The following is a 25,106-nucleotide window of genomic DNA, read 5'->3' as shown; positions in this document are numbered from 1 at the left end:
ATATTGGACAACAACTTTTGGGGTCCAAATTTTTCTCTTACCCTTGGGAAAAAAAAAATTGGGGGCGAAAAAATCATTTTTATGAAAAAATATGATTTTTTATTTTTACGGCTCTGCATTATAAACTTCTGTGAATCACTTAATGGGTCAAAGTGCTCATTACACATCTAGATAAGTTCCTTAGGGGGTCTACTTTCCAAAATGATGTCACTTGTGGGGGGTTTCAATGTTTAGGCACATCAGGGGCTCTCCAAACGCAACATGGCGTCCCATCTCAATTCCAGTCAATTTTGCATTGAAAAGTCAAATGGCGCTCCTTCCCTTCCGAGCTCTGCCATGCGCTCAAACAGTGGTTTACACACACATATGGGGTATCAGTGTACTCAGGACAAATTGTATAACAACTTTTCCATTTTCTCCTGTTACCCTTGGTAAAATAAAACAAATTGGAGCTGAAGTAAATTTTTGGTGAAAAAAATTATATGTTCATTTTTATTTAAACATTCCAAAAAATCCTGTGAAACACCTGAAGGGTTGCTAAACTTCTTGAATGTGGTTTTGAGCACCTTGAGGGGTGCAGTTTTTAGAATGGTGTCACACTTGGTTATTTTCTATCATATAGACCCCTCAAAATGACTTAAAATGAGATGTGGTCCCTAAAAAAAAATTGTGTTGTAAAAATGAGAAATTGCTGGTCAACTTTTAACCCTTATAACTCCCTAAAAAAAAAATTTTGGTTCCAAAATTGTGCTGATGTAAAGTAGACATGTGGGAAATGTTACTTGTTAAGTATTTTGTGTGACATATCTCTGTGATTTAATTGCATAAAAATTCAAATTTGGAAAATTGTGAAATTTTCAAAATTTTCGCCAAATTTCCATTTTTTCACAAATAAACGCAGGTAATATCAAAGAAATTTTACCACTATCATGAAGTACAATATGTCACAAGAAAACAATGTCACAATCACCAGGATCTGTTGAAGCGTTCCAGAGTTATGACCTCATAAAGGGACAGTGGTCTGAATTGTAAAAATTGGCCTGGTCATTAATGTGCAAACCACCCTTGGGAGTAAAGGGGTTAAATCACCCCACCTTTCGTCCCATTCAAAATAAACAAAAAAAATCAAACATACACATATTTGGCATTGACGTGTTTAGAACTGCCCGATCTATCAATAGAAAAAAGGATTAACCTGAAAGCATAGCTAAAAAAAGTAAAAATGCTAGAATTACAATTTTTTTGGTTGCTGTGACATTGCATTAACATTTTTACCCCCAAGGGTGGATGCATGTTAACCCCTTCATGACCCAGCCTACAGTATTTTGACCTTAATGACCTGGCCGTTTTTTGCAATTCTGACCAGTGTCCCTTTATGAGGTAATAACTCAGGAACGCTTCAAAGGATCCTAGCGGTTCTGAGATTGTTTTTTGTGACATAGTGGGTTTCACGTTAGTGGTAAATTTAGTTCTATAATTTTTGCGTTTATTTGTGGAAAAAATGGAAATTTGGCAAAAATTTTGAAAATGTTGCAATTTTCAAATTTTTAATTTTTATTTTGTTAAACGAGTTATGTGACACAAAATAGTTAATAAATAACATTACCCACATGTCTACTTTACATCAGCACAATTTTGGAAACAAATTTTTTCTTGCTAGGAAGTTATAAGGGTTAAAATTTGACCAGCGATTTCTCATTTTTACAACAAAATTTACAAAACCATTTTTTTAGGGACCACCTCACATTTGAAGTCAGTTTGAGGGGTCTATATGGCTGAAAATAGCTAAAAGTGACACCATTCTAAAAACTGCACCCCTCAAGGTGCTCAAAACCACATTCAAGAAGTTTATTAACCCTTCAGGTGCTTCACAGCAGCAGAAGCAACATGGAAGGAAAAATGAACATTTAACTTTTTAGTCACAAAAATGATCTTTTAGCAACAATTTTTTTATTTTCCCAAGGGTAAAAAGAGAAAATGGACCCCAAAAGTTATTGTACAATTTGTCCTGAGTATGCCGATACCCCATATGTGGGGGGAACCACTGTTTGGGCGCATGACAGGGCTCGGAAGGGAAGGAGCGCCATTTGACTTTTTCAATGAAAAATTGGCTCTGATCTTTAGCGGACACCATGTCGCGTTTGGAGAGCCCCTCTGTGCCTAAACATTGGAGCTCCCCCACAAGTAACCCCATTTTGGAAACTAGACCCCCCAAGGAACTTATCTAGATGCATAGTGAGCACTTTGAACCCCCAGGTGCTTCACAAATTGATCTGTAAATATGAAAAAGTACTTTTTAAAAAAAAATAAAAAATTTTAGACTCAATTTGTTCATTTTCACATGGGCAAAAGGATAAAATGGATCATAATATGTGTTGGGCAATTTCTCCTGAGTTCACCGATATTTCACATATGGGGTAAACCACTGTTTGTGCACACGGCAGGGCTCAGAAGGGAAGGAGCGCCATTTGACTTTTGAATGAAAAATTAGCTCCAATCATTAGCGGACACCATATCGCGTTTGGAGAGCCCCTGTGTGCCTAAACATTGGAGCTCCCCCACATGTGACCCCATTTTGGAAACTAGACCTCCCATGGAACTAAACTAGATGTGCGGTGACCACTTTAAACCCCCAAGTGCTTCACAGAAGTTTATAACGCAGAGCCGTGAAAATAAAAAATCATTTTTCTTTCCTCGAAAATTATTTTATAGTCCGCTATTTTTTATTTTCACAAGGGTAACTGGAGAAATTGGACCCCAAAAGTTGTTGTCCAGTTTGTCCTGAGTATGCTCATACCCCATATGTGGGGGGGAACCACTGTTTGGGTACACGTCGGGGCTCGGAAGGGAAGTAGTGACATTTTGGAATGCAAACTTTGATGGAATGATCTGCAGGCATCATGTTACGTTTGCAGAGCCCCTGAGGTGCCTAAACAGTAGAAACCCCCACAAGTGACCCCATTTTGGAAACTAGACCCCCAAAGGAACTTATCTAGATATGTGGTGAGTACTTTGAACCCCCAAGTGCTTCACAGAAGTTTTTAATGCAGAGCCGTGAAAATAAAAAATCATTTTTCTTTCCTCAAAAATGAATTTTTAGTCCGCTATTTCTTATTTTCACAAGGGTTACTGGAGAAATAGGACCCAAAAGTTGTTGTCCAGTTTGGCCTGAGTACGCTGATACCCAATATGGGGGGGTAACCACTGTTTGGGTACACTTCGGGGCTCGGAAGGGAAGTAGTGACATTATGGAATGCAGACTTTGATGGAATGGTCTGCAGGCATCATGTTATGTTTGCAGAGCCCCTGATGTGCCTAAACAGTAGAAACCCCCACAAGTGACCCCATTTTGGAAACTAGACCCCCCAAGGAACTTATCTAGATGTGTGGTGAGCACTTTGAACCCCCAAATGATTCACAGAAGTTTATAATATAGAGCCGTAAAAATAAAAAATTCTATTTTTTCCACAAAAATGATCTTTTCGACACAATTTTTTATTTTCCTAAGGGTAACAGAAGAATTTGGACCCCAAAAGTAATTGTACAATTTGTCCTGAGTATGCTGATATCCCATATGTTGGGGTAAACCACTGTTTGGGCTCATGGCAGTTCTCAGAAGGGAAGGAGTGCCAGATTTTACTGCTATAGTTTGCTGGGGCCATGACCCACTGGGAGAGCCCATGAGGTGGCCAAACAGCAGAACCCCCCATACGTGACCCTATCTCTTATGAATTACACCTTTAAATGAATTCATCTAAGGGTGCAGTGATCATATTGACACCATGGGTGTGTCACAGAATTTTATACTATTGGGCAGCCATGTGGAGAGATTCGGGAGAAACGAAGTGCTATTTGCCTATTCAAGTGAATGGGTCTGTGCACATGTCAGTGTGTTTCCACAGACCATGCGTCCATGAGCAAAATGCGCTGACATGTCTGTTTTTTAATGTCAGCATGGGCCACAAAGCATCCAGCTCACGTGCATACTCATAACACACATGGATATCATCCATGTGACACACATCAGCCCCGAGGAAGAAGCGTTACAATAAGCGATGTTCCGAGGCACAGGGTGCTGAATATGACTCTTATCATTCTCTCTTGCTCTGTCGGCGATCGGCAGAGGAGAATGATGAGAGCTGAGTTCAACACCCTGCACTTAAGAGACAAGTTGTATTGGTAGCATTTTCAGGTACATGACATTTTTTGATCGCATTCTATTTCGATTTTGGGTGGCAGAATGAACAACCACCAGCAATTCATGAATTTCTTTTGGGGGGGTGTTTATACCGTTCCACGTGTGGTAAAATTGATAAAGCAGTATTATTCTTCAGGTTAGTATGATTACAGCAATACCTCATTTATATTTTTTATGCATTGGCGCTTTTATGCAATAAAAATAATTTTAAATAAAAAAATTAATATTTTTGCATCACTTTATTTTGAGAGCTTTAACTTTTTTATTTTTCTGTTGATGGAGCTGTATGGAGGCTTGTTTTTTGAGGGAAAAGATTACATTTTCAATGGTACCATGTTTATTTATATCCGTTTTTTGATCACGTGTTATTCCATGTTTTGTTCAGTGGAATGATGACAAAGCATTGTTTTTTGCCTTTTTTATGGTGTTCACTAAAGGGGTTGACTAGTGGGACAGTTTTATAGGTCGGGTCATTATGGATGTGGCGATACCAAATATGTGTACTTTTGTTGTTTAGATTTTTTTCAATTCAAATATTTATTTATAAATATTGATTTTTTTTATTTTATTTTTTATTATTTTTTAAGATATTTTTACAATTATTTAAAAAAAATTGTATTCATTTTACAATTTACACTGTGTACCACTATGGGAAACTCATTTTTTGCAAGCTGATCACTTCTATAGCATGCAGATTTGCATGATATAGAAGCTGTAAGCGCAGCAGTTTCTGTACACTAACCTGACGGTCTTCCTGACATGCATTGCGCATGACAGGAAGTTTGTCAGCTCAGGAGACCCGGATGTCTACATGACGGCATTGGGTCACCATGGCAGCAATCGGGACCTCACGTCACACCACGGGGTCTCCGATTTGAAGGGAGATGGACTGTGTCAGCCCGTGTGTCAGCTCTGGAATGCTGCAATCATGTTCGATTGAAGCATTTTGGGGGTTAAAGTGCCAGGAGCGGTCTGTGACTGCTCCTGGCATTTAGTGCCGGGTGTCAGCTGTGAGAATCAGCTGACACCTGGCTGCGATCGACCGCACACCACCTGTTTGTGGGCCATTCGCTATGATGTACTATGCCATCCATGGTCAAATGGGCCCAAGGCACATGGACGGGATAGTACGTCAGATGTGAAAAAGAGGTTTAAATGAAATGATGGGCAATCAAAAGATCATATATGCACCAAAATAGTATCATTAAAAACGTCAGCTCGGCACGCAAAAAATAAGCCCTCACCCAACCCAAAATCATGAAAAATGGAGATGCTACAGGTATTGGAAAATTGCAAAATTTGACTTTTTTTCACCACTTAGATAAAAAAGAACCTAGAAATCTTTGGTGTCTATGAACTCGTAATGACCTGGAGAATCATATTGGCAGGTCAGTTTTAGCATTTAGTGAACCTAGTAAAAAAGCCAAACAAAAATCAAATGTGGGATTGCTCTTTTTTAGCAATTTCATTGCACTCGGATTTTGTTTCCCATTTTCCAGTAAACGACATGGTAAAACCAATAGTGTTTTTCATAAGTACAATTAGTCCCGCAAAAAACAAGCCTTCACATGGCCATTTTGACCCAAAAATAAAAAGGTCATGGCTCTAGGAAGAAGGGGAGAAAAAAATGAAAATGCAAAACCAAAAATACCTTTGGTTATTAAGGGGTTATAAAGCAGAAATAACGAATACCAGACAGAGGTAAATACTGTCAAAAAATAATTTACACTTTTCCATATATGGGAAACTTTATTGTGTCTAGTTTCTTGAATGTAGTTTATATTCCTGAGAAGTCTCCCAGAGAAGACCAGTGGTAATTAAATTTTTACTTGAAAGTGCACTTCAAGACTGGGATGTATCACAAAAAAATGTGCAGTACTGTACATCACATACTGTATGCTCTGTAAGTAACAGAATGCATTTGTGTGTGTGGGTTGTGCAATAATCAATTCCATAATTAGGATAAAATCTTACATTGCAGCAGTCATTATTCAATAAAGAGCTACTTTAGTTCCCTAGTCTCTTGTGTCAATCAATCCTATAAAGTTCTTTCTTGACAGTCTCCTTTACTACATATCCCCCTACTTGTAACATTCTGTTTCCTTTAAAACTTATTGAACGTCCCTGTCTACTTGTCTGGTCAATAATCTCTTTGTTAAGTCTCTGGTGCTTCCCATACAATCTGGTTTTAGTGTTTTACATCCCACTCAAAGAGCACTATCCGATGTATCTAATGATGTTTTCTTCAACAAATCTAAAGGTCAGTATTAACTTTTCAATTTCTCTGGATCTATCTGCTTAATTTGAAGCAGTAGTATGCTCAATTCATCGGCACACTTTTTCTTCACTTTCTTTTTATGTTGGAATTACTGTGGCACACTTCTAAACTTCACTGTATTTTATCTGAATGAAAAGTTGAGAAAAATAAGAGTTTTCTGCATCATCATGATGTTGATGACTCACAACTAAACGAGTCCTCTAACCACATTTAACTTGCTCACCAAAAAACAGTACACAAATGAGTGTTTATCACAATCTCATAAAGATTTAAACATAAACATAATATTAATAGCAAAATTTCATAAAAGAAATTTCATTATCAATTCTACTATACATTCACTTAAAAATATCACTGCTTTAGTCTATTCTCTATGGTAAAAGAGAAACCTATCCTAAAATTGTAACCCATTTTGATCATGTAGCATAAAAATGATCAACATATAGCAGTCATTATTAATTAGTATTAGTTATTATTATTATTATTATAAAATAATAATAAAAAGTGGTTAAAAATGTGTTATGTACCACCAAATGGTACCAATAAAAATGAATATTTGTTCTTTAAAAAATAGATCCTTAAAATCAATACAAAAATTAAAAAATAAGTTGTGCATCCTAGAAAATGGCAAAACAGGTCAAATTGTTTAAACAAAGTTCAAATTTTTAAGAATCAAAAATATAAAAAAATATTTACATTTTCTATCAACATAATCATATTAACCTGAAAAGTTATAAGGTAATTTTCTCCATACAAAGAATGCAGTAAAAACACAAAAATAATAGCAGAATAACAATGTGCATTCTACAATAGATTTTTGTCTGATTACTTTCCTAGGGATAACAAGTATAATTTGCAAATTAAAGGTATTCAGTAATATTCCTATATTGATTAGTGAGTCTGATGAAATTTAGTTTGGCAGATTTTGCTAGAATATTTGATTTTCACAAAATTTATTTGCTGCTAATCAAATCTACCTTATTAGACCCTTATGTCTATCCAGCCCCCAGAAGCCCAATACACATAGGTTAAAGAAAATGGAAAAAAATGTATACTCATGATTTCCTGGCCTTCCCCTGTCAAGACGTGCAGCCCTCTCTTCTGCAAGTCCACATTTTATTCAGTGGATCTGGCACCTTTGGCCCGACCATATTGAATAGTACCGAAAATGTAATTTCATGACTTTGAAGTAATGACATACATCGTCTAAGGTCTGATTGCTGACTAGGAGTCTGTAACTAAGCCAGATGCTTTTTATGATGTTTTGAGGTCTAGACAGAAAACTTGGGCTTACGAAGCTGGGATGCGGCTACTTCTTATTATCCCATGTGTTCTCTCTAGACCCCAGAGCATAATAAACATAGTTTGTAAATGCTTACCTCATTGCTCACCCTCAGCAGAGTCTATGGAGCCTCTTATTTTCACCTTCTCCCATTGTAATCCATAATTTGCCAATATGTTATATGATACTTAATACAGTCATGGCCAAAAGTATTGGCATCCTTGAAATTGTTCCAGAAAATTAATTATTTCTCCTCGAAAATTATTGCACTGAAATATGTTTTGTTATACATGTTTTTTCCATTGTGTATGTAAGAGCAGAAAAAAAATAGAGGATAAAAGGCAAATTGGACATAATTTCTCAGAAAACACCCAAAATGGGCAAGACAAATGGGCAAGACAAAATTGTTGGCACCATTAACTTTATATTTGGTCTCATTTTTGGCGTCTAGTGGGAAATTATGTCCAAGCTGTCTTTTTTCTCAGTTTTTTTTGTGTTGTTCCATTAGCCACAAAGGAAATTAACATACGTGTGATAAAAAGTGTAATTGCAATAATTTTTTCTGGGAGAAATACTTCATTTTCTGGAACAATTTTAAGGGTGCCAACACTTTTGGCCATGACTGTATATGTCAGTTACATCACATTTTAAAAAAATTCTATTTTTTTTACAGCTAAATTAAACCAAGGCTAAGCCTTCAGATATTGTTAGAATACTTTGCAAGACCTTGTTCCATAGATAAGATATTCTTACAGAAACCAGGTGTCTCCAAATCTTTAGAGGGAATAATCTTTGAAAACTTATAAATGTTTATGTTTGAAATTGTTAATTATTGCTGGTGTACATTATTTTTCGCTTTGAGCAAGTGTAAAAACAAAACGGCCAGAAAAGTTATTTAAATACTGCATCCTTCTGAGCCATGGCAGATCCCTCTCTCATATTCATAAGGATTGTGTAAGCACCTTTTATATCTTATATTTATCTATCTGGGTACATTTGCTTGGAGTGCAATTTCCATATCGCCGGTCATGCTACTGTCATTGCCATATTAATACAGTATAACATCTTGTGGAAAAAGTTAGCATAACTTTCTTTGTAACAATTTAAATCCCTGCTCATTATGAACTTGGGTGTTATAGAGACTCTATCTACATCTGTTTGTTAGCCCTTCTGAGAGAACCATGATTTAGGGGCAGAAATCGTGATTCCAACAAGGTATCACTTACTGTGCTGCTTGCTGCAGTTTTGATGAAATTAGTGTTTTATCTGCGGCAGATATACTAGTTCTATGAATGCTGAGCTCTGTATAGCAGTGACCGCAACACTGATTGACAGCTTTCTGGGTATACTGTGCATAGGCAGAAAGCAGTCAATCAGTGGTGGGGTTGGGGTTCTACACACCTCATGAATATGGAGTACTAAATGACAACAGCTTTACTAGTCCTCTAGTGATAATCTACTAATGATAAATCAACCTATCAAAACTACAACAAGTAGCCCAGTAAGTGACACATTGCTGGAATAAGATTACTGTATTTTGTAGATTATAAGACGCACCAAATTATAAGACGTACCCCAAATTTTGAGGAGAAAAATCAGAAAACAAACCTTTTTTTTTTAATTAAAATAAGATCTCCTGCGATCTTGGTGCCGGGATCTCCATCTGTGCATGCGCCGCCCCCAGCAGCCATTTTGCCGGAGTCCACCGCATAGTAAACCATGTAAGTGCGGGGCTCTGGGCTTTCACAAAATGTCGGCAGAGCCCCCGAACCACCGAACACCCGCAGCAGCGCACATCCAAACACCCCATCATCCCAGCCTACAGCCTGCAGCAATGCTCGGCTCTTGCCCCCTCAAGCTGCGACCCTGGGACCCTGCTCCAATGTGGGCGGAAAGGTATATCCCCATTGTAAAATGCATTTCCATTTTCCCCCCAAGTTTGGGGGAAAGAAAGTGCATCATATAATCCAAAAAATACGCTATCTATCTCTACATTATACTGATCTCAGATCAGTTGGCAAAACTTGGTGACAAATTCCCTTTAACTTGGTGGTCTCATTTAATTTTTGACAGTCTTCTTTTCCATTTGGCTGTTTTACTGTAGCCTGGTTATTTTTTACCTCTTAATTTTATGTACTAAGATAGTCTCAGTCAGTGGGACATTCCCTATTTAGCTGATGACGGGCAAAACTGTCGCCAAATGTGTCCATATCACAATTATTTGGCAATGAAGTCATATGAGCAGTAGTTTGGTTTAAATATAAAATATAGTTTATTGTTCTAAACATGTTATCAGTTTCAATTAATTCAGATACTTTATAATATTTCATTCTATTTTGAAATCTAATATTATCTACTATTTTCATATTACATATATTTCACTAAATATTTTCTAGGACGTGTGTTAAATGATTGTATAATCTGTAAGTAATGTAAAATTGCCTAGATTAACCTTACATTAAATCTATAATGCAAATGGTTCCTTAACCCCTTTCTTACCTCGGATGGGAGAGTACGTCCAAGGTCAGAACCTCCGCTTTGATGCGGGCTCACAAAGCCGAGACATGTCAGCTGTTTTGTATAGCTGACATGTGCCCGCAATAGCGGTGGGTGGAATCGCGATCCACCCGCTGCTATTAACTAGATAAATGCCACTGTCAAACGCTGACAGCGGCATTTAACTAGCGCTTCCCGCCATCACGTGACCGGGGTCAGCGATGTGTCGGCATGACAAGCAGAGGTCTATTGAAGACCTCTATATTTGTTGATGCCGGATTGCTGTGAGCGCCACCCTGTGGCTCATAACAATGCAGTAAATCTATAACTCAGGAGCGATCTATGCATCGCTCCTATGTAGCAGAGCAGATCGAGTTGTGCCAGCTTCTAGCCTCCCATGGAGGCTATTGAAGCATGGCAAAAGTAAATAAAATGTTTTAAAAAATCTGAAAAAAATAAATAAATAAAAGTTTAAATCACCTCCATTTCACGCCTTTCAAAATAAAACAGTAAAAAAAAAAATCAAGCCTACACATATTTGGTATCGCTGCGTTCAGAATCCCCAGATCTATCAATACAAAAAAAAAATTAACCTGATCCCTAAACAGCATAGTGAGAAAAAAAATTGAAACGTCAGAATTATGTTTTTTGGTCGCCACGACATTGCATTAAAATGCAATAATGGGTGATCAAAAGAACATATCTGGACCAAAATGATATCATTAAAAACATCAGCTTGGCATGCAAAAAATAAGCCCTCACCCAACCCCAGAACTAAAAAATGGAGATGCTACGGGTATCGGAAAATTGCGCAATTTTTTTTAGCAAAGCTTGGAATTTTTTTACCACTTAGATAAAAAAATAACCTAGATATGTTTGGTGTCTATGAACTCGTAATGACCTGGAGAATCATAATGTCAGGTCAGTTTTAGCATTTCATGAACCTAGCAAAAGAGCCAAACAAAAAACTTGTGTGGGATTGCAATTTTTTTTGCAATTTCACCGCACTTGGAATATTTTTCCCGTTTTCTAATACACGACATGCTAAAACCAATGATTTCATTCAAAAGTACAACTTGTCCTGCAAAAAATAATCCCTCACATGGCCATATTGACAGAAAAATAAAAAAGTTATGGCTCTGGGAAGGAGGGGAGCGAAAAATGAAAACGCGAAACCAAAAAAAGCTGGGGTCATGAAGGGGTTAAATAAAGGATGTAACGTGCTAACAACGAAGCCTCAAATGAAAAGTAGCTTTTTCTCTTGTTTATTTTGTCACATTATTTTCTACCTATGTACCACACAGTAGAGAACGCAATATTAGATCTGAATGGAAAGTCTATAATTTAACAATATCTCAATATATTGCTATAATTCTAAAGTATGGAACTGAAGGTGGTTACATTGTATCTTTCAATCCTAAATGTCAAGTTTTGTTTGGTTTTATTGCTTTGGAAGCTGAAAGATTAAAGGTTCCCATATCCTTTGTATGTCATTCTTTCTCTTTCATTTGAAAGGAAATTGACTATCACTCACTCTGCAGAAGTAAGGGCGATGATTGATTTCTGTAGTGATAAACTAAAGTTGCATTCTATTTAATGCTTTTGATTTGAGAGCCCAATTGTTTTTAAAAGTGTTGCTTTTTGAGATGCGATCGATATATCAGTTGTGAGCAGGATAACAGTGCTCATTCACTCAGGTATAAACATGTCTTCATTTTGGACTTTAAACTATTTTTATAGGTTATTAAAGTACTTCACTATTTTATAGCAAGTGATAATCTATTTAATTTAAATAGAATGTGTGACACTTATAGGGGATGTCTCAACATAGACATAAATCTCTTTGGACTTGAGCAAGCCACTAATTTGTTGAACTGCTGAAAAGAAAAGGCAACAATACTGCGTGATCTATCATTTTACTCTGCTTATCAAGAATCCAGGGTATAGCAACATTTAAGTTTTTGGCCATGTCATATATTCTCCCAAAAAGCAATGATTCTAGGCAATAAGAGCTCCCTAAGTAAGGAACGTTTTGTATCATGCTTCCTTTATGTTTTTGTTGCATGCGTAAGGAATCTAAAAATTCAAGTATGTTTTGAATTTATATGGAAGTTTTGGCTCTGTACAATACTGAAATAAGTGTTATAAATATTGCACATAAACAGCATATACTCATGAACGCAATGTGTACTGATCTTAACCCTGCTGAAAATGTTTGGAAAGAACTGAAATCTTCAATTGGAAAAAGGAACCCTATGTTCAATAACTTGATAAAATTAAAGAAGACGGGTGGAATAAACAACCATCATACAGGTGCAAGAAGCTCACAGATGGGTAAAAAATATTCGGAAGCTGTCATCGGTGCGAAAGATTATGCAGCCAATTAGGATGCATTTAATCCTACTTTTGTCCGACTAGTCAACTATGCTTGTATATATCCAACTACTTTCAAGATAAAGACTATTTTATAATAATCAATCAAATGTGCCAATAATGTTAACCACAAACGTACCATGGTCTTTTAACCTCTTCCTTACCTAGAATGTAATAGTTGGACTGGGTGCTGTTGTATGAAGCAGGCATAGGAACTGGCACCATCTGTGTTATACAACCATCAACAGCTGCTAAAATCAGCAAGAGCTTGCTTCAAATATTATTTTGGAATAATAATTCAAATATACTACAATACTATGGGAATTAAAATGGAAAACAAGTTTTTAAAATATATACTGTATATAAAAAAATTAAACTTGAGTAGACCAAGTTTCTATGATTTATTGTTCTAATGAAGAAAGTGACCAATGAAGTCAAGTAAAACTATTACTGCACCTGCCATTGATCTACTGGTACTTCTATTCAGCTCTTCTACCAACAAAAATAGGTAATCACATCTTAATATACTGATATGGAGATTTAGGTGCTGTGTTAAATCCAAGAAATGAAATAAAGATGCAAATAAAAAAAAGCAAGGACCATCTGTACAGATATCCATGAAACAGATTAGGATAAACTCTTCCAGCTTTTAATTACATAATCTACTAAAATTATATTTTAGGTTTCATCTCTAATGAAAACACTTTTACTCAATAGTCCTAGACCATCTATCCCAGAAAATCAAATCTAATCCAGAACATTTTTACAGTGATGATACTGATTGGACATAAAAGTTACACTTACAACCAAATTGTCTCCAATTTGATCCAAATGTATAGATCAACCATTCTTTTTAATGACCATTTAATGTAACACTAGCCATACTTCACGAGATGTAATACATTATTAAAATATGATGACGTTTCCATATTGAAATAAAATAGTTTTTGCTACTTGCCATATTGATGGAGCTTCAGTTCCACTGATTTCTAAGAAGTCATATCCTTCTTCCATTTGGAAATCTGTAAAGACCAGTGCAATTGTATCCCCAGGCTCGGCAAGTATAGTCCATGTGCAATCAGCATTGTTTTCATATTCTGATGGGAAATGAGGACTTGAAATTATACCGCTGGTTCCTCTTAACGTTCCACCGCATGACCCTTCAGCTAAAAAAAAAACATAAAAAGGATTGTTAGGTATTTTCAATGCAAATAACCTCTTGTCACTGAGAGATCAGGTGTATAAAGTGGACTACTATAACTGACTTTAACTGTCATAATTAGTGCTTACAGGCAATTAGACAATTTATGGTAATCCTCATTAAGAAATAAATTAAAATTGAAAAAATAGGCAATATATGTCTAGACTGTTCTTAAAATATTATAATATTAAATAATCAGAAATACACCAGAAGCCACCAGTATGCTTAAAGTGTTTTTTTTGCTAAATAGCTTGCATGTAAGGATCAAAATGCTTTTTTTCAGCTTTCTTTATAAATGGGCCAAACTGGCTTAACAGATATGCCAGAGGCTTATACTATACTGAGATCTTCACTCAATTAAAAGAAATTAGGATATTTCCACTACAATGTACTAATTTATGGGGATTTAACCTCCTGGGCATTATAATTTTGAAAGTAATTATTTATTGCATCATTATACATGACATAATATATGCATATAAATATAAAATTCTTCTACATGTTAGAACTAAATATACAGTATCTCGTATTTCTCCATTTCTTTGACTGAAGCTTTTTCTACACTGTATATCTATCTGAATAAAAAATGTACAATAGTGTGGATTTTACAAAACCTTTTAGGTGTATAAAACAGTTTATAAAGAAACCTGTAAAGGAGTGTACTAGCTTAAAATATTTATCACATACAGTATATATTGTTAATAAATGCTAGGTCAATTTGACTGAATGCTGGCTTCACCAGTAATAAACATCTGTACTTGTTGCATGAAAACATAAGATGTCTTCTACTTTTGTAACAACCCATTATGGTGCTGATCCAGCGGCAAGACCAGCAATTGCTGTGGGTGTCACCAGTGTGAACCATACTGATCTACCATGTAAAACCTACTCAGGCGATTCTTGTGATGGGTTGATTCAATTGTGTTTAAGCACAACATAATCCTTAGTTTTTTCATTTTTGCAATATTAAAAAGTGAATTCATCCATTTAGCACATCCACTTGACCTATTAAATTTAATGTTATCATGTTTTTTATTTCAAGCAGTAAAAACAGTTTGGATCAATTTATGGGTAGTCTAGTAGTGTCAGTTTGTGCCTTATATGATAATTTAATGCTGTAACTAACTCAAATACCTCAATTGGCAGCTTAGAAGTTTTGCAAGTTTTCTGTTCATTACTAAATCTTGTATATACTGTAAATAAAATATTAAATCAATTGTACCCATATGTATTGCTAATAGTGTGACTTTTGCAATTTTTATTTTTTATGAAAGTCACAAATACGTGATACATTTACCCTTTTGACTTATAAATATATCTAAGCACATGTAGAATAATTGTGCTTTTCCCCTTTAATGAAAAATAATTATAGAAGACTATAAGATATGTGCAATATGTGCAGTCAACTGTATAGAAAGAAAGAAAAAAAACATCAGAGGTGAAAGAAAATGAACAGAGACATATCAGTATGGCGAGCCTGAAATCATTAACAGCTGCTCTGAAGACCACTTCAGTGGACTGTGAAGCGGGGAATTAAAATGATCTAAAGTCCCTGAACATGTATAAATTAAGGAGATGAATAGAATGGTAATATGTGTATAGTTCAATTGGCTCCTAAGGTCACACATGCTTATATAATGCAATGTGGTATTTAAACTGAGTAAATTACCATTTTCGTGAGATCAAAAGCACTAATATAAGTATACCTGGAAGCAAAGTGAGAAGTTAAAACAACATTAATGAAAAGAAGAAAAAAATCTATAGACTATGAAGAAAAAGAACTCCTTTATACCTTTCTAGAATTTTAAGGCAAAAGTATTCAGACACTCACAAGCTGCATCCACAGGAGCTGCTATCCCAGACATCCCATTCTAACTCCACAGGTATGAAGTTGGTCTCATCTTTGTAGTTAAAATTGTTTCCATTTTTGGTAAAGAAAATGATTTTGGACAAGGGGACCAGGCTTGCCATCTCTTTTTCATTTCATTTCTTAAATATGTTGAGTGGATGATTGGGTTAAGGCCATGGCTCTGTGCAGGAAAGTTATGTTCTTCCACACCAAACTCACCTTGCTTTGTGCACGGGGAAATAGTAATGCCAGAACACAAGGGGCCCTTCATCAAACTGTTGAAGTTGAAATTGCAATTGTCTAAAGTGTTTTAGTATACTGAAGCATCAAGATTTCCCTTCACTAGTACAAAGGGGTCTAAGTCAACCCTTGAAAAACTTTCCCCTAATATTATATCTTTGCTACCAAACTTTACAGTTAGCCCAACTCACTCAGATGGGTAAAAGTTTTCTGTCATTCATGAAATCAAGACCCATTTACTAGACTGACGTATAGAGAAGAATGATTTGTTCCTCCCCAGAAAATGAGCTAATAGTTTTACTGTTAATGAATCCACTAGCTATGTGATTTACAACACTCCATTTGATGCTTGGCGTTATGACAAGTGATGTTAGGTTTCCATGCAACTGGCCACCAGGAACGTCCAAGAGCTGGCAATGTGTTTTACAACACTCCTTCTGATGCTGAACATTATGCTTGGTGATGTATGGATTGCATGCAACTTTTTAGCCAGGGTTTCTATGCTTATATTATTAGGAGAGGTTTGTTTCTTTAGCAATGACCTTTTGTGGCTTACCCTCCTTGTGGAGTGTGTCAATGACTGCCTTCTGGACATTTGTCAAGTCAGCAGTCTTCCCCATGATTGTGGAGCCTACTGAAACAGACTAATGGACCTTTTTACATGCTTAGGAAGCCTTTGCAGGTGATTTTTTAATTATTCTAATTTACTGAGATAAAGACTTTGGGTTTTTCATTGGTTGTAAGCCATAATCATCAACATTAACAGAAATAAACCCTTCAAATAGACCATTCTGTTTGTAATGACTCTATATAATATATGAGTTTCACTTTTTGTATTGAAGAACTGAAATACATTGACTTTTTGATGATATTCTATTTTTGTGAGAAGCACCTGTATATAGATGTAGTACGGCACTGTGCAAAAGTTTTAGGCACGGGTGGCAAGAAAGCTACAGAGCAATAACATTTTCAAAAATAGTAGTGTTAATAATTAGCATTTTGTCAGTTGATAGAAACAAATTCATTAAGCAAAGTAAATCAGATAAACAATATTTATGTGACCAATAGATAAGTGTAAATTGATTTTCAAGACTTTGATTTAGAGTTGAGAAGAACGATGCTTCATTCTATTTTGAGTCAAATTTCCTGCAACTCATGGGACCTTGCAAATTTGAAAACTCTTTGATTTGTGAGGATACAACCTCCAAAATGCATGCACAATTTCTCACACTGAAGACTCAGAGTGAGGGCTGATGATGTCAGAACAGCTGTGTAGGCTTATACATGATGCTCTGCAGTTATCAATATTCATGGTCTAGTCAATCAGGAGGGCTTCCACTGCCAGTATAAAGCATGAGCTGGCCAAGGAGTGTCATTTTAAGCTTTTACAGTGCAGGGATAAAATAAAGTGCACCGTCGATACCATCTAGAGATTTGATTATGAATTGATTGATCTGAGATATGCTGCAATAATGGCCTGTAATTAACAGCTTTTCTTTGTTGTTCATAAACTGTAAACAAGGAGACTGAGCATTAAACCTTCTCATTGTTAATTTCGCTACTTTTACAAAATGCTGAATCCAAGGCTTTTGTGCGACATAAAGTTTCCTACCTGCATTGTGCATTGTGGAACAGGCAGGCCATCATTTTTTTTTAGTCCATAAGAAGAATCTCCACAATCCAGACATTTAACCCCTTTCTGCTATTGGACGGGATAGTATGTCCAATGGCAGTACCCCAGGTTTGATGTGGGCTCCGGCAGTGAGCCCCCATCAAAGCCAGGACATGTCAGCTGTTTTGAACTGCTGATATGTGCCCGCAATATGGGAAGGTGGAATCACGATCCACTCGAGCCTATTAACTAGTTAAATGCTGCTGTCAAACTCTGACAGCGGCATTTAACAAGCGCTTACGGCCATCCGGCTGGAAATAAGCACACCGGTGACCCCGTCACATGAACGGGGGTCATCGGTGCATCGGCATGACAACCAAAGGTCTCCTGGATACCTCTATGGTTGTTGATGCTGGATTGCTATGAGCGCTACCCTGTGGACGGCGCTCATAGCAAGGCTGTAATTCTGCTACATAGAGGCGACCTGAGCATCACCTCTATGTAGCAGAGCAAATCAAGTTGTGGAAGCTTCTAGCTTCCCATGGAGGCTATTGAAGCATGCCAAAAGTAAAAAAAGCTTTTAAAATATGAAAAAAAAATAAAAAATATAAAAGTTCAAGTCACCCCCTTTTGCCCCATTCAAAATAAAACAATAAAAAAATCAAATTTACACATATTTGGTATCACCGTGTTCAAAATCGAATGATCTATTAATAAAAGAAAGGATTAACTAAACGGCGTAGCGAGAAAAAAATCAAAATGCCAGAATTACATTTTTTTGGTCGCTGCAACATTGCATTAATTTGCAAAACCGGGCGATCAAAACAACGTATCTAAACCAAAATAGTATAATTAAAAATGTCAGCTTGGCATACAAAAAATAAGCCCTCACTCAGCACCCAGATCATGAAAAATGGAGATGCTACAGGTATTTGAAAATTGCACAAATTTATTTTTTTTAGCAAAGTTTGGAATTTTTTTCACCAATTAGATAAAAAAAATCTAGACATGCTTGGTGTCTATGAACTCATAATGACCTGGAGAATCATAATGGCAGGTAAGTTTTAGCATTTAGTGAATCTAGAAAAAAACAATAAAAAAAATTGTGGGATTGAACTTTTTTTGCAATTTCACTGCACTTGGAATTTTTTTCCTGTTTTCTAGTACATGACATGGTAAAACCAATGATGTCATTCAAAAGTACAACTCGTCCCGCAAAAAATAAGCTTTCACATGGATATATTGATGGAAAAATAAAAGGGGAGAGTGAAAACCGGAACCGCAAAACTGAAAAATATTTTTAATCTTTTTATTGCACTTTTTACCATTTTTTGCATGGTGCGGCGGGGCCCCTTTATGCTGGCTTGGTTTTTGTGTGGTGCATTTATATATAGTGCTGGAAGACGTGCCTGCTAATACTATGGATGTGATCAATAGGTTGTCCAGACACTGTGCATCACACCTATCTGTGTGAATAGTGTCTTATGCAAGTCTTACCTTTGTGCATTTTTGCTACTAGGCAGCCAACCCTACTATTATTTAGGTGAGTGGTTGTTCTCATCAGTAGCTTGCACCTCTGCTGCTCCAGCCTTTATCAGTGGGGGCCTGCTGCACCCTGCTAGTGCATTTGTCATTTGACAAGGTTTGGGTGTGTCTGCTTTCTATGATGTGTAGATACTGTTTGGCCTCCTTTGCTTGGTATGTGATGTCAAATTCCATTTGCTCTACAGAATAGATCACTGAGCAGTGTGAGCACCATTCTTCTAAGCTGTTGATTTACATCTGTCCACCTCATTCCATTTCTCTATTATTCTCCCAGTTATTGTTACATAAAATATTGAATAATGCTTACAACTTGGTCTATGACCTTTGCTTTCAGTCAGATTGTTATACCAAAGTCTTTTAGTTCAAGGATTCTGTCCCTCTCAGTGTGTGGCAAGTAGCGAAAACTGGTGCGTCAATGAACAGGAGGCATTGCACAAGCATCCAACAAGATTTGGTCAATTTTTTTTAATCTGATATGGCTAAAAAAATGTAATTTCAGTCTGCTGTCTATGCCCCTTCTACATATCTCAGACAACAGATTGGAGCTAAGTGCTTACAAATGTTATTATTTGCAAATCTTAGCAACACCTGATACTTCCTGAATTCTTTCAACTTGTCCTCCTTGATGATGAAATTTCAATGTCGAGTAATATAAGTATATATTTTTCTCTACATATAAACTTACATGGTATTCAAATTACATAAATTCTCTTCCGTTTTAATGAATTTTCAGTACAATTAAAGTTTATATTAACAACTGTTAAGGGTCGAGTTCCCACCTCTGCACAGGGGGAATCTCAAGCCATCTCCACTGCGGTCTCCAATTCTTCTCCTGCCGCAGTGGAGCCTGCTCAGCGGAAGCATCAGTCCCAGCATCTTGCTCAGTCTGACTCTATGCAGAGGGTTACTGCTGCCTTTCCTGCTTCTCCCATTGTGGCCCACTTTTCCCCTTCTGAGCATGCCCAGGGTAAGATCTCTCATTGGAGATCAAGGGTCACATGCTTGGATACTGCAGCAAAACCCATTGGTCCTCTAGGAAGGTCCTGAAGGTACTCAAACGTCTGTGGCATCCTCCCATTGGTCCTTCTAGGAAGGTCCTGTACTTGCTGCAGCTATAAAAGGTGCGCATGACCGCATGGCCATGCGCTAGTATCAATTCATGTGATGAGTTTGGCGCCAATGTGGTCACTCTTGTGTGTATTCAGGGACCCGGAGGAAATAAGGCACTAGAATACCGGCACCTCCGGTGAGGAGACTGTGTGTATGGTTTCAGGGCCCCGGCTGAAATAAGCCAATAGAATACCGGTTCCTCCGGTGATGAGATTGTAGGTACGTCTCTTTGACTGCATGACCACAAGCTGCTATCTGCTCGGCAGTTACTGTGTACACCTGTGAGCTAAACAGGACAGAGTGCGTTCCTTATAGCGACTCTGTAAAGTAACAGAGTTCGCTTCTACCTCCATACTGTGCCGCCATTTGCCAGCAGCAGGTTCTCTCCTGCACGGTGGACCCCAGGCTGTGAACACACCAAATATAATCTCTCTATTTACTCGGTGCATTCCGCCAGCCCTAACAGTATACTAGCGCCAGGGTCTGGCTAGTAAATGGCGGATGATCAGCGTCTACAGCGTTGCATCCAGCAGCTGGAGGGTAGGTTGGCGGCTCTTGAATGCACAACCTCAGCTGTGGATGTTACCGCAGTCGCTGTCCAGGCTGCAAGTGTAGCTGCAGCCAGTTTGTCCTCTGCAATTCCTGCTCTGACTTTATCCCATCTCCCACTTCCAGACAAGTTTGCTGGTGACAGAAAGCTATGTCGAGGATTCTTGAGTCAGTACTCCATACATCTTGAGCTCCTGGGTGCATGTTTCCCTACGGAACGGGTGAAAGTGGGATTTATTTTATCACTTTTGTCGGGCAGGGCATTGGAGTGGTCAACGCCGCTGTGGGAGCATGATGATCGTGTGGTGCAGAGTGCTCCTCTCTTCCTGGACGCTCTGAAACTGGTCTTTTTAGGACCTCGTGTTACCCTTGATACTGCGCTCCAATTGTTGGCAATAACACAGTGTTCGTCCATGGTCAGCCAGTTTACCGTCCAATTCCGTACTCTGGTCTTAGAGCTGGAGTGGCCAGATAAAGTCCTAATTCCGGTGTTCTGGAAAGGACTGGCAGACCATGTGAAGGATACCTTGGCCACCAGGGAGATTCCCGCCACACTGGAGGAGCTCATTTCTATATCTACTCGCATCGACCTCCGTTTTAACGAGCGGAGGTTAGAGCGGACCCAGTGTAGGCAGAGGTTTCACCAGTCCTCTTGAATCTCCTGGTCAGGCGTCTGACACCCATGAGGCCATAGAGGTTTCTCGAGAGGGACCTAAGTCTCGAACCGCTCGAGTACCCGTGGTTTGTAAAAATTGCTAACAACTTGGACATTAAGCCAATAAATGTCAGGGCGGTCAGGAAAATGATCGCGTCTAGTGACCATTGGAGGAGGTTCACTAGACACAGCGGCATTTTCCTCCAAGTTGTCCTTTAAAGGGACAATCACGTTAGGCTCATCCCCTCTGACAGTCGAGCTTTGTGTGGACTCTGCAGCAGAGGGGAATTTCATGTCCTCTGTTTTTGCTCTGCGCCATGCAATACCTCTGGTGATGCTTGCCAAACCGGTGACTGTTAGAGTAGTGAATGGGTCGACACTTCCCTCACAAATCACACAACAAACTGTCCCTTTCACCTTGTCCATGTCCCCTTCCCACCAGGAGATTATTTCCCTTCTTGTTCTTCCCGAGGGAATGGACGATATTCTGCTGGGAATACCCTGGCTCCAATTCCACTTCCCACATATTGAGTGGATGTCTGGGAGGATATTGGATTGGAGTGATTCAAGTAAGGGCAGATGTGTGAGGGAGTGCATTCAGGTTTCCACTACTGAGATACCCGCAGATCTCTCTTCCCTTCCCAAGTGCTATTGGTCCTATGCCAACATCTTCTCCAAAAAGTCTGCGGAGACCCTTCCATCTCACCGCCCCTATGTCTGTCCTATTGATCTCTTGCCTGGAGCAGAACCTCCTCGGGGATGGGTCTATCCCCTTTCTCTCCCGGAAACGGAGGCTATGTCCCAATGCATCCAGGAGAATTTTGCAAGAGGGTTCATTAGGAAGTCAGTGTCACCTGCTGGGGCGGGGTTTTTCTTCGTGCAGAAGAAGAATGGAGAATTACGCCCAAGCGTAGATTACAGGGGTCCTAACGCCATCACCATTAAGAATAAGTACTCGTTGCCTCTGATCTCAGAGCTTTTTGATAGGCTATGGGGAGCAAGGGTATTTACCAAATTAGATCTGCAGGGTGCTTATAACCTGATTCACATCCGTGTGGGGGACGAATGGAAGATGGCATTTAATACCAGGGATGGGCACTATGAGTATCTGGTGATGCCCTGTAATTCCCCAGCCGTTTTCCAAGACTTTATTAACAATATCTTCCGGGATATGCTCTCCAACTCGGTCGTAGTCTATCTGGATGATATTCTCATCTTCTCTCCAGATATTGACTCCCACCGGAGAGATGTTGGCAGAGTCTTCGACCTCTTACGGGCTAATTCCCTCTATGCAAAGTTGGAGAAGTGTATGTTTGAGCTGGAGTCTTTACCTTTCCTGGGCTATATCATCTCAGCCCAGGGATTGGCTATGGATCCTGCCAAACTACAGGCTGTGATGGACTGGCAAGAACCCCATTCTCTTAAAGTGGTGCAGCGATTTATGGGGTTTATAAATTACTATCGTCAGTTCATTCCCCTCTACTCAACTTTGGTTGCTCCCTTGGTAGCCCTCACCAAGAAGGGAGCAAATCCCAAATTGTGGTCTGAAGAGGTCTCCAATGCTTTTTCTTCTATTAAGTCTCATTTTGCTAGCGCTCCCATCCTACATCGTCCCGATGTTGATAAGCCGTTTATAAGAGAGGTGATGCCTCATCCATTGGTGCAGGAGCAGTCCTATTCCAAAAGGATGCTCAAGGTCGGAAGCATCCTTGCTTCTTCTTCTCCAAGACCTTCACACCAGCGGAGAGGAATTATTCCATCGGGGACAGGGAGTTGCTAGCAATGAAGTTAGCCTTCTCGGAGTGGAGACATCTTTTGCAGGGGGCTCGCTTTCCCTTCCAAGTCTTCACGGACCACAAAAATTTGGTTTATTTACAAACAGCCCATCGGCTAAATTCTTGTCAGGCCAGATGGTCCTTGTTCTTCTCCCGGTTCCACTTCAACCTCCATTATCTTGCTGGGGAGAAGAACATTCGTGCTGATGCCCTCTCTCGCTCCGTTGTGTCTTCTGAGGAGGAGGAAGGGGAGCCTCGGCTTATTGTCCCTTCTGAGATCCTGAGAACCAAAGCTCTGGTTTTGCTAGTCAGTGCCTCCGGGCAAGACCTTTGTACCTATTAATTTGCGACCGGAGGTTCTCTCTTGGGCTCATTCGTCCAATGTGGGTGGACATTTTGAGACAAAGAGGACATCTGAGCTGCTGGCGAGGATGTACTGGTGGCCGCATATGGTCCTTGATGTCGGAGATTATATTTGGGCGTGTGTCTCCTGCACTAAAAATAAGTCTCCTCGACAACGGCCAGCTGGGTTACTTTATCCCTTGCTGGTGACAGACAGGCCCTGGGACATGGTTGGGATGGACTTTGTGGTGGGCTTGCCCAAGTCTCTTGGCTGTACCATCATTTGGGTTATCACCGATCATTTTTCTAAAATGGTGCACTTGGTGCCGCTTCCACGGCTACCTTCTGCACGGGCCTTGGCAGCGTTGTTTATAAAACACATCTTCCGCCTACACGGTATGCCGGACAAAATTGTCAGTGACCGGGGTCCCCAGTTTGCATTTCGGTTCTGGTGAGAGCTTTGTTGTCTTCTCAGCATTGAGTTGAATCTCTCTTTTGCACATTATCCTGAGACGAATGGGTTGGTAGAGAGGGTCAACCAGACCTTGGTCACATATCTGCGACATTTTGTCTCAGCCAGGCAGGATGACTGGGCATCCTTGCTATCATGGGTGGAGTTTGCGCTGAACAATGCTGTAGCCGACTCCACTCGACAGACCCCATACTTCCTTAACTATGGTCACCATCCGCGAGTTCCTGTCCCTATGCCCGTGTCTTCTGCCGACTCCAGGGTGGCAGACAGGGCTGTGGAGGCACTAAGGATGCCATTCGGGCCTCAAAGGAGAGTACTAGGTCTTCTGCTGATGCACATCGGCGCCCCGCTCCGACCTTTGCTCCTGGCGACTTAGTGTGGCTCTCTGCCTGTAACATCAGGTTACGAGTTGAGTCCACTAAGTTTGCACCTCGCTGCTTGGGCCCCTTCAAGGTCCTTGAACAGTTTAACCCTGTGGTCTACAGTCTGGCCCTTCCGCCACGCCTGGTATCACCAACACCTTTCATGTGTCCCTCTTGAAACCTGTATACATGTCCCGGTTTTCTGAGTCATCTGCCGGGACATCGGGTTCATCTACGGACGGTTACGAGGTAAATGCTATTCGAACCTAGCGAGGTCCAAGGAGGGGGCCCTAGGAGGGGGGGTAATATTAGGGGTTGAGTTCCCACCTCTGCACAGGGGGAATCTCGAGCCATCTCCACTGCGATCTCCCATTCTTCTCCTGCTGCAGTGGAGCCTGCCCAGCGTCTTGCTCAGTCTGACTCTGTGCAGATGGTTACTGCTGCCTTTCCAGCTTCTGCCATTGTGGCCAGTACTGGGCAGCGGTGAGCAGACGTTTTTGGGACTAAGTCCCACTTTTCCCCTTCTGAGCATGCCCAGGGTAAGATTTCTTATTGGAGATCAAGGGTCACATGCTTAGATACTGCAGCAAAACCCATTAGCAAAACCCATTGGTCCCCTAGGAAGGTCCTGAAGGTACTCAAACGTCTGTGGCAGCCTACCATTGGTTCTTCTGGGAAGGTCCTGAACTTGCTGCAGCTGTAAAAGGTGCACATGACCGCTAGTATCAATTCATGTGATGAGTTTTGGGCCAATGTGGTCACTCTTG

The 25,106-nt window shown here is 39.3% G+C and overlaps 1 protein-coding gene across 2 annotated transcripts in view; it reads right to left on the bottom strand.

Moving 5' to 3' along the window:
* The window catches only part of CSMD1 (CUB and Sushi multiple domains 1), a 2,858,343-nt gene that overhangs the window by 1,528,487 nt on the left and 1,304,750 nt on the right, over positions 1-25,106 (bottom strand). For both annotated transcript variants that reach the window (XM_077290057.1, XM_077290056.1), the window contains exon 5: positions 13,586-13,793. In XM_077290057.1, coding sequence (XP_077146172.1) covers positions 13,586-13,793 — 208 coding nt within the window. The remainder of the gene's footprint in view (positions 1-13,585; positions 13,794-25,106) is intronic.

This window comes from Ranitomeya variabilis, chromosome 2, assembly GCF_051348905.1.
Source record: "Ranitomeya variabilis isolate aRanVar5 chromosome 2, aRanVar5.hap1, whole genome shotgun sequence".
Taxonomy (NCBI): Eukaryota; Metazoa; Chordata; class Amphibia; order Anura; family Dendrobatidae; genus Ranitomeya; species Ranitomeya variabilis.
Note: the sequence above shows the minus strand (reverse complement) of the source record. Positions and strands in the feature narration are given on the sequence as shown.